This window comes from Lepidochelys kempii, chromosome 3 (genome assembly GCF_965140265.1).
Source record: "Lepidochelys kempii isolate rLepKem1 chromosome 3, rLepKem1.hap2, whole genome shotgun sequence".
In the NCBI taxonomy this organism is placed as follows: Eukaryota; Metazoa; Chordata; order Testudines; family Cheloniidae; genus Lepidochelys; species Lepidochelys kempii.
The window spans coordinates 146,964,591-146,977,442 of record NC_133258.1 but is presented as its reverse complement, the minus strand read 5'-3'; the positions used below and the strand labels follow the sequence as shown (position 1 = coordinate 146,977,442).

Below are 12,852 nucleotides of genomic sequence, written 5' to 3'. Positions count from 1 at the left end.
TCAATGGGACTACTAATTTGAATAGAGTTAAGCATATGCATAAGTTTTTGCAGGGACAGGGCCTGTGTCACAACCCATCCTCTGAACTTTGCCAACTTATAAACTTTTCTAACTGCCACAGTCTGTTTATTCTATACTTCTCTAAGTCCAATACTTAAAGATGGGGGCCACCTCAGTCCTAAATACATACATCTCATATGAAATCACTTCTGAAAAAAAATGGTTTATTAAAATGCTTCCATAAAGTAATTTCTTTGGGATATTTATCAAGTACACGTTTACTTTCTTCAGTCATAATAATAATTTAAATAATTCAGTACTCCCTTGAGAAAACATTGGTCATGTTGAAAACTGACGATAACTTATAATTCCCAATGAAGTCTTCAGTAAGATTATTTTTTATTTATTTTCATTTATGTACACATCCTTTCCTCTATATGCCTCTTATTTTTAAAAATGCAATGATCCAGTAGATTAATACAGTAAGAACTCCAACTCAAGCACCCTTGCTGATCTCAACTATAGCAGATCCATGGGTCCTACACATGGTGGTGTACTGCCTCCAGTGCACTAAATGCCCCAATAGTAACTACCTGGGTGAAACCAGACTCGTTCTTGAATGAACTCACACAGGAAAATGATCAAAGACAAAAACACCACATCACCTGTGGGTGAACACTCTTCACAAAGCAACCACTCCCTATATCTGACCCATCAGTCCTCATCCTCAAAGGAAACCTGCACAACACTTTCAAACAACAAGCCTGGGAGCTTAAATTCACATCTTTGCTAGACACTAAAACTCATGGACTGAATAGAGACACTGGACTTATGGTTTATTACAACAATTTATAACCCACTAACAACCCTCCCACCATCCGCTTTCCACCCCTCCTTCCCTTTCCTCCCCTCCCTATGACTGAAAGGAGGTCAATGGACCACTTCACCTTGAATGGTTCCTTGAAATACATTTGAACTACTTATGCTAAACAATCTGTTCCATCTTGTATTTTGCTGTGACAGTCTGATGGCTTGTCTTCATGTACAATGCTGCAGCTGCATCGCTGTAGTGCTATGGTGAAAACCCTACTATGCCAACCCTTCTCTTGTCGGCATAGTTAATCCTCATCCCCAAAAAGCACAAACTATGATGACGGAAGAAGTTCTACATGGGGGGGTTAAATCAGTATAACTACATCACTCAGGAGCGAGGATTTTTCAAACCTCTGAGTGACGTAGTTATACCAGTATAGGTCTGTAGTGTAGACCTGGCCTCCGTAAGTTTCCCAGACCTGAAGAAAAGCTCTGGGTAAGCTCAAAAGCTTGTTTCTCTCACCTGCAGAAGTTGATCCAATAAAAGATATTACCTCACCCACCTTGTCTCCCTAATATCCTGGGACTGACTTGTATACAACAACACTGCATACAGCAGCATGGTATGCAAACAGGGACAGACTTTCAGATCTGCAGCTGAAGGCTTATAAGTCAAAACAAACACTATAAATTCCACACCATACTTAACAGATAACCAGGGCAGATCCAAAAGCACTGTCATGTGCTTGAATTTGTTGCAGAATACATTCAGCCTGCTAAGTTGTTTCAACTACATATTTTCCTTTAAACAGGAAAACGGTTTGTTTTGTTGTTGTAGTTTGGAGTGTGTTGAGTGGACTTTGTTGGGTTTTTTAAGTCACAGAGCAGCCCACCAGAAACTGAATGGCTGTGATTTATGTAAAAATCTACATTCAAAAAATCCTGTTCAAAAGGCTAGACTACAACTTATTAATCAGAGAAGATATGGGAATTCCCCTGGTTTAGTCAAATACACAACAGCCAACTTCTCCTTCGTGCTTCTTAACATTGTTTTTTATTTATATTGTGAATAATAATTCTTCTTTATTTACATTTAACTGGAAAGAAATCAAATCAATTTTGGGATAGCTATTTTTTTTAGACAAAAGCCTTAAAACTAGAACATACTTATTTAAATATCAGCATTTGTAGCAATATTAGAAATATCTCTCATAAAGATTTAAAGTGGCATATGAGAGAAATCTATACATAAATCTTGACAAATCATAGGCACCTGTGTGAATATATATTCCGTCTACACTGAAATGTTCCATAACAATTTAAATGCACATTAATCATAGGTAACATTAATAGGATTCACATTAGCAGTACAAACTTTGTGTGCATCACTGACACAATAAAATTATTTTGGGAAATAACACGATATTCTGTGTCACAGTAAAGACATATTATTAGAATTAAAATGAAAAGCAGTGGAGGCGGTGAGACGGAGTTAAAGAAATGAAACATAATGTTACTTGTTTGCTTGGTTTATAAATAGGACTGAGTGGACCAATGCTCTAAGCTGACAGACTCTTGGCTTCCAGAAAGATTCAAGAACAGGTATTGATTTGACCAATACTCTTTATGACATGGAACTAGCAGTGTCTGGACTACAGATGAATTACTGTTAGTTTCTGACATATGTGCAACAATGTTTCTGATGCTGATAAAGTATTTGGCAACAAGAAATGTTTCTTTTTGAGATAGTACTAAGGACCTCTAATGGAACGAATACTATGAAATCTTCCAGAAAAAATACTGACTCGGGGTTCCATTCTGAAAAAATTAAAGGCAGTGGGGATGAGTGAACTGACTTTGAAAAAGTAAGAGCTAGCCAGAAACTAAACTCTTTCTCTATACCCAAGTTTTAAAATATTATAATAATAATCCTATTTCTACAGGTGCCCATCAGCCCACCTTTGTCTCCTCTTCCCAATGATCAGGACACAAAAATACACAACAAAACAATATATACCTAAAAATATATCACTCTGAATCCTGGGGGCTGTCATCATTTTTTATTCTCTCCCGCACCGGCTCATCTCTTTTCTCTGACCCCTATGAGGGCTTCTGCCTTTGCTTATAGTCCTTTGTAGGCTCTAGGTGGTTAGGCACCAGGCGGGTTTGGCAGTCTGGGTTGGGGTTGGGCCAACTGCATGTTCTAATATTGCACGCTCTGGGCTTAAATGTGTAAAATACATTCTGGGTATCTCTGGCCTGGGTAAGGCCAGAGTAATTGGGATTTGACTACAGCAGCTAGCCCAGGCCTCGTGAAGACTGCTACTTGTAACTGAGATCCATGAAAGAAATACCAAAAAAGGTAAGGTGAGCAGGAATGTGTTGGGGAGGGGGGAGAACCATGGGAGGGGTGGGAAAAAAACAGAGTGACAAGAATCACTGGCCTATGCCTGGGAGATCATCTGATTATATTCAACAAGGAAAGAGGGAAGATCAGGATCAGTTTAGACACAATCAGAAGGAAAGAAGGAGAGAGATGTGAAAAAGTTTGGACAAATTCAGGTAACTCTGAATAAATTCTATCTAAAATGAGACTCTTATGTTGCACACTTAGACTCTTATGTTGTCTTGTTTGTGTAGCCTAACTTCACACACAAGACAAGTCCCCCAGTACAGCTCTGAGATTCAAGACAGTTTACTTAAAATAGTAATTTTATAAATCAGATTAATAGAACACTTTTTACCCGTGCTAAAAGCAGAGAATAGAAATGGAAAGATAAGGAAGATCCTACACTAACTTGGTTGATTTGCCTAGAAGGGACCACACATACATTTCTTCCGTCTCTTTTGCAGACAGTAAAATCACCCCTGATCTCAGAATAATGAATAAAGTTTTTTAGAGTACTAAAGCCAACTATGCAAAGCCACTCTGCAAGAAAATACACAAACGCTGACAATTGTTAAGCAAAGCAAGAATACAGAAATTATCCAGCGCAGACTCAAGTATTTTAACTGAGGACTTATTACATGCTAGTATTAATAAAGAAAACTCAGTTTGAAAACCTCCAGGGACATATAGAGAGGCCCTATCACATTTACCAAAGCAAATATTGAATAAATAAAAAATAAATGGCTCCTTTTAGATTACAGACCTGTCTGACCCTAACAAATTTATGTTAGGTCCTAGTGTCTGCTTTTGGCTCCTTTGAAAGTTGGGCTCTACAATTCCAGCTATAAATTAAATTCTTCAAAACAAAAAGGTTCTCTCAGGCTGCATTAGGCCTTTTTCCCAAAGTTGGCACTAAAAGGATTAATAAAGTTTGGGAGAAACAGGAACATATCTCAGTATAAATTGGGAGGCACTGCCCACGTGCAGGGGTAGTGCAGAGAGGTACTGCTCCTGACCACGGGGAGTACTGAGAAGAATATGGCAGGTTTCAGAGTAGCAGCCATGTTAGTCTGTATTCCCCACACCCCCTCCTCCTCCCCCCGCAGCTCTCCTGCTGGTGATAGCTCACCTTTCCTGATCACTCTTGTTACAGTGTGTATGGTAACACCCATTGTTTCATGTTCTCTGTGTATATAAAATCTCCCCACTATATTTTCCACTGTATGCATCCGACAAAGTGAGCTGTAGCTCATGAAAGCTTATGCTCTAATAAATTTGTTAGTCTCTAAGGTGCCACACGTACTCCTTTTCTTTTTGAGAAGAATATGTCTCAGACAAGCAGAATGCCTTGTGGAGCACCCAGTCATGTAGGGTGAGGGTGCGAGCAGCTACACCAATCTAAGAGCTAACCTCCATTGGCTGGTAAATAAGACACCATAGCACTGGTATGTACCATCTCTTCCCCTCACTGTACACCACAAAAAGAAGAGGGAGGAACAAATTCCTGTGCTCTGTTGCTTGTAATTCTATCTGGCCCTTATGCAGGCCTCAAGTGGACTCGTTATGCCTTCCACTCCAACTACTACAGACAGAATACGGCCCTAATTTGTAAACATAAAATATGCAATGATGGCAAACGAAAAACACATACCCCAGTACAAACATAGCATTTCTACAAGTATAGCATACCCCTAAACTGTCTGAGAAGTGTCGCCTATGCTCCAGGCCTGCACCTTCCTATATTATTTCTGGCACTTAGAAATAAACCATGTTAACAGAGGAGTAAATCTGATAATCAGACAATAATGTAGGGCATGTTTGTCCTCCTTATACTGTATATCATGATAGTGTGAATAAATATAAAATGAATTTGGTCCATATGCCCTTCTCTAAGCTAAACTTAGAGTGGTCCTTAAAATGAGTAGTGCTAAATAGGCCCAAACTAATGACACTCATTTTTCTTCAAATCTTTTTTCTACCTCAGCTTCTACAGTGTCTGCACCTTCACTTTCTTTGCCCAGAAGTAAGTAAAAAACTGTATTTTGTCCTGCACCCTCCCCCGCCTTCTTTTGTTGGAGAAGCATTCACTGCAAAGGCTTCTGCCAAGGCATAATCCAGTTTAGTTGCCCACAGCGGTAAGCAGAAAGATCTGCTAAAAACAAAGTCAGACATGGATCTGTCTGAGATCTGGAGTGGCAGATGCAGCATGGATATACAGCAAATGGATGACTTGTTCCACCAAGATAAGCAAATTTCTTTCTTGCACTGACACTTTCTTATCAACACATTTTGTGAAATGTTTCCGATCACCCGAGTGCATGGCCCTGTGATGTAAAATACACAGCTCTCAAACTTTAAATCTTAGTGCACCTTACAAACTAAACATCAAGTAAGGTTAAGCACAAACACCAACTTGTGGCTGAACTACAGAACTAGCTGGAGGAAGAGGGAGAAGAAAGACCTCCCCGCGCCATGCTCCACTGCCTCCATGAGGGCCCACAAATATGTTTGGCGCTGGGCCCACAAAAGGTTAATCCGGCCCTGCCTGAAAGCCGTATTTCAAGGACGCTGGTATGCAGCAGGAGAAGGCGCTCACTCAGAAAAGAGCAGGAGGTGTGAACAATTAGCACTGTTTTGCAAAACAAAGCTCTACAGGAAGTGTGAAGTGAAATCTCTTTTGGAAAAAAAGAATGTTGAGGCGTTCTTTGCTGATCAATGGAACATTTTTCAGTGTTGTATAATACTGCTTTAAAGCTTCCCATCTCAAAAAATGTTTGCAAATATTTCTTACCTGTGTCCCAATAGTCTCCTGAAAGCAGCGCCCAAGCTGAGTTTTAGCAGAAACAGGAAACACATGAGGAATGGGTTGCTGATGTGGGTAAGTAGAATATCCTTTCTGGGTCTTGTGATATGGAACACCTTGATAAGAGACCTGGGGATGTCCTGGCTGGGGTACTTTCACTTTCTGTCCTGCTGATGTGCTGTCAATTCTTGAAACTTGATGGAACTGTACTGAGGCCTCAGGGGGATGTTTCACATGGATATTCACTACGTTAGGGGGGAACTTCACTAAAATAATTGGAAGAATAAACAAAGAAAAAAGCAGCGAGAACAGATGTTAAACCAAAATACCCAACATCTTCAACAGTTCTTTAGTATTAATGTTTTAATTCAAATTTATATATGACATCCAAAAAAATGAAAAAAAATATACATAAAGCCGAAATATAGAAAAAAGTTAAAATGTAGAGTGTGTGGTTTAGAATGGAAGAGAATTCAAACTCTTTGTACAGAAAAGTAAGACTCTATAGAAAACAATATTAAAAACTACAGTGTAAGGTAGGTGTCCAGCTGGCTGGTGTGACATTAATATTTGTGGTCAGACTGTGTAAAAAAAATTCCCATTCTAAGTCCCAGAATTCAAACTCTACGATGTTATTTTTGGATACATAGTAAATTTTGTTCTATTTTTTAAATCCATTCTCTCTCTTTGGAACATAGAGAAAGCTTCAGAGTTCATCATTTCATCTTGGTATACTAGCCAAGTCCTGAATTTGCCCATGAAACCATTGATGACCTCCCAAATATCTAAAAAAAAACCACTCCCTTCATTGAACTCTGAATTAAGGATATGTCAAATAAGGAGGGACTACTTTTCAAATACTTGGTTTTTGAATGGAGTTGTAGTTTTAAGTCTGTGCACATAGGTTCAGAATTTCCACTCACTTATTCCAATGTGAACCAAGAGTAACTCTGTTAAAATCAATGGAATTACATGGATATTAAACCAGTCTCACAATCCCAAACCCATTATTGATTTGGGTTCTTAACCTATTTTAAATATTATTTTTATAAAATCTTGGTGTACCTTTAAATCCAATCTTAAATCCACTTTAAGAATTCACAGTTAGAGTAACTCTCTAAGAATAGACTCATCTCCTTACATTTTACAAGTTAAAAATCAAAGAAGGTGAATACTCTTACAATTACTTAGGAGCATCAAAGGGGCTTAGCCTAATGAGGGGAGGGATACTCTCTCTTGCAAAACTCTAAAGTTTTCCATGGGGAAGAGAAGGAGAAGAAGAAATAACCATCTCTGTGTGCCACCCATGCTAAACCCTGCAACCACTGGTGATGATAGGCTAAATGTTGTGGTGAATGAATGTTGTGGTGAATGACCTACTGAAGACTGGATACAATATAGTGTAAAGTAAAACAGTTCTCATGTATTATACACAGGAAAGCTGGAAAGTATAAACAATATTCTCAAATGAAATATAGTTATGTTGTAGGTAGGTATTAAGTATTTTCTCACCTCTAAATTTTGTGTTTCCAAGAAAACAATTTCAGGACTGTTTATGAGCCTTATGTCCATTTGGGTTATTAAATAAAAGCATTGGATACATGCAGTTCAACACAAAATTTGGAAAAAAACACACTTACTTTTTAAGTTGCCATAGTACAATTAGAATTCAATATTTAGTCTTTGTATCTGGGATGATATTTTCAGCATCTGTTAAATGACTTTCCTCTAATGCACTCCTAAGGCCAGCCAGACAAGGAGTCAAGAGCACGCAAAAGTCTTGTAACACTGCTGTCTCTACAAACGATGTTAGCTGATCCTACTTAGCTGTTTTCCTGTCTCCAGCAGATGCAGCAGCTCTTCTTGATGGTTAAATGTGTCTTTGCTAAAACTCTTTAATTCCCACAAGGCTTAGTTAGTTTAGTCTGGGTTTTTGTTTTTTTTTTAAATGAAATTATGTTTGCTTTTCCACCTCTTTTTCTCTAGAGTACCCTATGACAGGCATTTTCAGTGTAACCAGTCTATCTTACTTAAAAGAAGCAGCCTTGTAGTTTCAGTTATTGCACTGCTTTCTTTTTAAGTCTGAGAAGCCACAGCTTTAGGGTAGGCAGAGTTCCCAGGAATTAGCTGATGGGAACCAGGGTGGATAAAAATCAGTGATTAAAAAAAAAATCAGATTTTTTTAAATTTAAATTGGATTTTTTGATAAAATGCTTTTTGAGGAAAAAAACCTATCTAAAGATAGTTTTAATTAAGATACATTATAGCTCAAAGATATCTCATCATGGAATAGGGATTATAAATTCTAATTCTATAGTATGAGACAATATATTCATGTAATGTTTAGGAAAAGTTTTATAAATGAGTTCCAATAGTTCATGGATTAGGAACCCAATCTTATGGGGATCCAGGGGCTTCTGGATAGATTATTTAGGTTAATCTTTCTATCTACCCAATGGGACTCAGGGCTCAGTCTAGAAGATACTATCAGAGATGCTTAGTTTTGCAGTTCTCAAACTGTGGATTTGTGTTTCCAGAGACAACATGCTTGTTAATAGCAAAAATGTTTTAAAATAAATAAATAATAGAGAGGTGAAAAATAACAGACCTCAACCATATTGTCTCTCTGCAAATTTGTGTATACAGAGTCAATCCCTTACCTCTCTCTAAAAGTGCAAAGTTTCAAAAAGTTCAATGAATAGAAGATTGTTGGGGGCGGGATAGATATGGACAAGGAGAATAAGTCTGGAGATAAATGTGAGAAGGGAGGGACAGGCAGTAGAAACAAAAGTGAAACTGTTTGAGCAGCATATTCCAGAAGTCTTGAGGTCTTTCTGAGTGTAGCCTTCATTGATTTGAGATCTACCATACCATTCTCTCACTAGAAGGGAAAATCTATAATGGCAGCAGGCCGTAAAAGAGACCCAGTTTGGGAATATTTTAATGAAGTTCGTCTACGTGTGGGTAAGACAAGCATGCGTGCAAAATGCAAACAGTGCAACAAAGAAATGTAAGGCCTGGTTGCCCGAATGTAACATCATCACGAGAAGTGTTCCTTCTCAGGAGGAAGCTGCGTTGATTATGATGAAAGGAACATGTCTGAACACGCAGGATCTTCAGGTTGGTAATAACCAACAAGAATGCACTTTTATGTAGAAATCCATTATTAAATCAAGTCTTCCTGACTAGTAATTTAAATCAAATCCACCCTGATGGGAACCCAGCAAGTATGCCTCCATGGCTTTACTGGTTTTTAATTCCCCACTTGGTAACAGATAGTCATAACTTCTTAATGCCATAAGAGGTCTGTTGTAGTCAAGGCACACAGGGAAAGGGGAAAATGTTGCCAGAAGAAAAATCTTTTGACTAGGAATTGATACAATTATTTTAATAACAGGTTTCAGAGTAGCAGCCGTGTTAGTCTGTATCCGCAAAAGGAACAGGAGTACTTGTGGCACCTTAGAGACTAACAAATTTATTAGAGCATAAGCTTTCGTGGGCTACAACCCATGCTCTAATTATTTTAATATCATTTTGCACTACATAAGGAAGACAACACAACATGGCTATTTCTGGCAAACAAAACTGGTTCACTTACATGAATACATTGCGAGTGAACACTCCTTTCAGGCTAGTATTGTGGTTTCTTTCTGACTCAATAGTTCTCAGCAGGCAGATGTTGACTTAGGTGCCTTGCTGGCTTCTATAAGTCCATCTAGCTCTGCTAGGGATGTTCAGCCAATTCAAGACTGTGACAAATCAAGATGAAAGTGCTTCCTCCCAGGTAATGTTTATCCCCAAGACCCTCTGTCTCCAGGTCTTCGATTCCTGTCTAGCTGCAGTCTTAAACTTTGCTTTCTGCCAATCTCTTACGGATGATATATTTTCATCCTCTTATCCAGAAAAGGAGCATTCCTCTCCCCATTGGTCGATGTCCTCACTTGGACATGGAAATGGCAGGCAAAGGCAATGCGACTGGTGATGACCTTGATGGGGAGCTTCCTTCCAAAGGGGTAGGAAAATTCATCACGAGTAAGAAATTTGCTGTACTTTTCAAGCTAGTGACTTGTACATTAAATCTGAAGGATGACTATGGCCAAACATAAAAAGAGCTATTTTTCTTTATGGGTCACCATTTCATACAGGATATCTTAACCTCTAATGGAATGCTCACAGTAATAAGCCTCAGTCACATTAAGTATATGGCAGTTTGATCCTCTTGTTTACAAGAAAAGTTCAAAGTAATTTTGGTAGCACAAGATAAGGTCTAGAATTTCCACACTGGTAAAATAACCTGTTTTCCAATAGATTGGGTAGCAGTCTCGCAGAGTCTGATTTACTGAAAAATGGAGATGGAGCTTAAGAGAAACTTCTAATTCTAATGTTTCCTAGTAGATGCCTACTTGTATTTCTTACACAGCTATTGCCTGTTTCGATAATAGAGTTAAGTTAGATTATGCCTGCCATAAAGATACAATTAACCTGGGTTTGTTTTTAGCAAAGCGATTCAGAAAGTAACTGTGAACATCTAATCCCAACAGAAAATTATTTTTAAAATGTATGAATTCAGTTGCAACCACATGGAAAAGTTGGCTGTATATTACCAACTACAGTCAAAATCAGGTTGGTTATTCAAATAAACAAAAAATTAGTGTTAAATTACTGAACTGTGGAATTTAATTGTGGGACTCTCCACAAAAACAGAAACAAACATGGATGAAACAGACTGATAAATAATCCTTTGAGTTCATTTTTTATCAAACAATGTCAAGCATCTTCAACATGTCAGTTGTAGTTAGCAGGCTAGTTAGAAAGTGAGTCTGATCTCTTAGTTAGGGCAAGATTACTGATTTTCTTCTCAGATTCTTCTTGTTTTTAAATAAATACTTTTCAGTGTTTAGATAGCAGTAGCACCTTATCTGTGATTTCATCAACCTTACTGGAAATATTGTTGTATTTAACTGAAATACTCTCTAACTCCTGAAGGGATATTTATGTTCCATATGCTGGTCTCTGTAAGTTAAAAGGATCACAAACAAAAAACAAACCTCTGCATACAACAGTTCACTGAGAATGAGAGGCAAATTGTAAGGGTAAACATGAATTCTATTTTCATTTTAAAATCAAGTTAATTATGTTGGAAGGCAACCACACTCTGACCCACACTAGTGGGAACTTAATAGCTTGCCATTTTAACAGTCACAGGTAAATTACAGACTGCGTTCTGGAACAGTGTCTTCTGTCCTTCCCCATGTGAAATCTGGCTATGCATCTGATAAGAGGGAACTTTGTTATACCAAAGAACGTGGCACCCTTTTTAATTCTGTGATCTGGACTAAATTCTACCATGAATTAAAGTAAAATTACCTTATCAAACTCATTTCAATAATATTGTGTTTCTTATTATTCCAACCATCTAAGGAAAATAACTTCCAATCATTCGGGTAGGCTCTGGAGTCAAGCTGTGGTATCTAGATTCAAACTGTGTAGACAGATTTCATTATCATTACTGGTCTGATAGCCACAATTCGAAAGTAAAACTAGCTCCAAAGGGAAAAGCATCCATGAGAGGAAAAAAGTTACCTTTTACTCCTTGCTGTCCAGGCATAGTCAGTGGTAAAGTATGCGTAGAGTGGATGACATGTGATCCAATGGTCTTGCTTGCCTGCTGTGGTTGATGGTAAAGTTTTGGAGTATTGGCATTCTTCGCTGGGATTTGACAGAGTTTACCAGTATAATTAGGAGGGCACTGGCATTTATCTCTAGAACTGCACTGGCCACCATTCATGCACGGAAGATGACAAATAACTGAAAGGCAAAAAACCAGAAAAATACAGAGATGTTGTTAATTTCTCTTCAGCTGCCATTATTTTTTTAGCATTATCTGAATATACATCATGGTGCTACTCATAGCAGTAGAGAAGGGAGAGATCTGGGCCTTCCTTCTTCTGACATTTGTGGAATGCTGTCCATTTGAGACAGGTTTTTACGTGCTTAGTGGCACGGCCAAGCACCCTGCTTATTACCTCTGTGTAGTTCACGTGTTTGGCTCGCTTCACATCAAGCACAGTGTGTGTATTTCTTCCCTACTTGATTATATTTCACCATATGACAAAAAGAATGCTATGTTTAGAAGCATCCCTTGTGTAAACCCCTGTGTGTGGGTACTACTTCCTGGAAAATCTAGCTCTTTCTGAAAACCCTGAGGCCTGTGTCCCCTTTGGAGAAAGGGATAAAACCCTGTCAGATCAGACAATGCTGGGGGTGAATTTCTCATTTCCCTCAGTGCTCTGGTTGTTCTTTGAAAATTTGTCTCCTATTCAGGGTAGCTTTATATATGTATTTTTTTCTGACATGAGCCAATATTTATAACTATCCATTAGGATAATTAAAATGCCAACTAGTTTTATTCCAATAATCTCAGAAACATAAGTTCCACGTTATAAAAATATTTTAGCACCTACATAAACACCTACCTATGGCTGATTATTTCTGTGCCAACTTGTACTTTCATGTCTATATAATTTATCAGAAATTATCAAACATAGAAAATACGAATATTAAGTGCAAAATTAAATCTCCAAGCCATAAAAGTGAATATTTAACAATAAATGGTCTTTTATATCTGAGGTTCATTCCATTCTAAAAATAGAGCAGAATGTTTTAGAATCTACTATAGTTTAGCTGTATTGTAAAAACTTTCAGAAACTAAATCAAGCAGAAAATACAAAATGATGTTGCTCACAATAAGCTAAAGCCATTTGTGTTATTCTTTTTACATAAGTATAAGATTCTTGGAGAGATAATATAGCATTCACTTGTAAGCCATAATTTTTCTTTTTACAAC

The 12,852-nt window shown here is 37.9% G+C and overlaps 1 protein-coding gene across 10 annotated transcripts in view; it reads right to left on the bottom strand.

The window, feature by feature from the left end:
- The window catches only part of LTBP1 (latent transforming growth factor beta binding protein 1), a 375,466-nt gene that overhangs the window by 189,986 nt on the left and 172,628 nt on the right, over positions 1-12,852 (bottom strand). For all 10 annotated transcript variants that reach the window (XM_073338422.1, XM_073338423.1, XM_073338424.1 and 7 more), the window contains 2 exons: positions 11,589-11,813; positions 5,994-6,271 (listed from right to left, as the gene is read on the bottom strand). In XM_073338422.1, the coding sequence (XP_073194523.1) occupies positions 5,994-6,271; positions 11,589-11,813 (503 nt within the window). The remainder of the gene's footprint in view (positions 1-5,993; positions 6,272-11,588; positions 11,814-12,852) is intronic.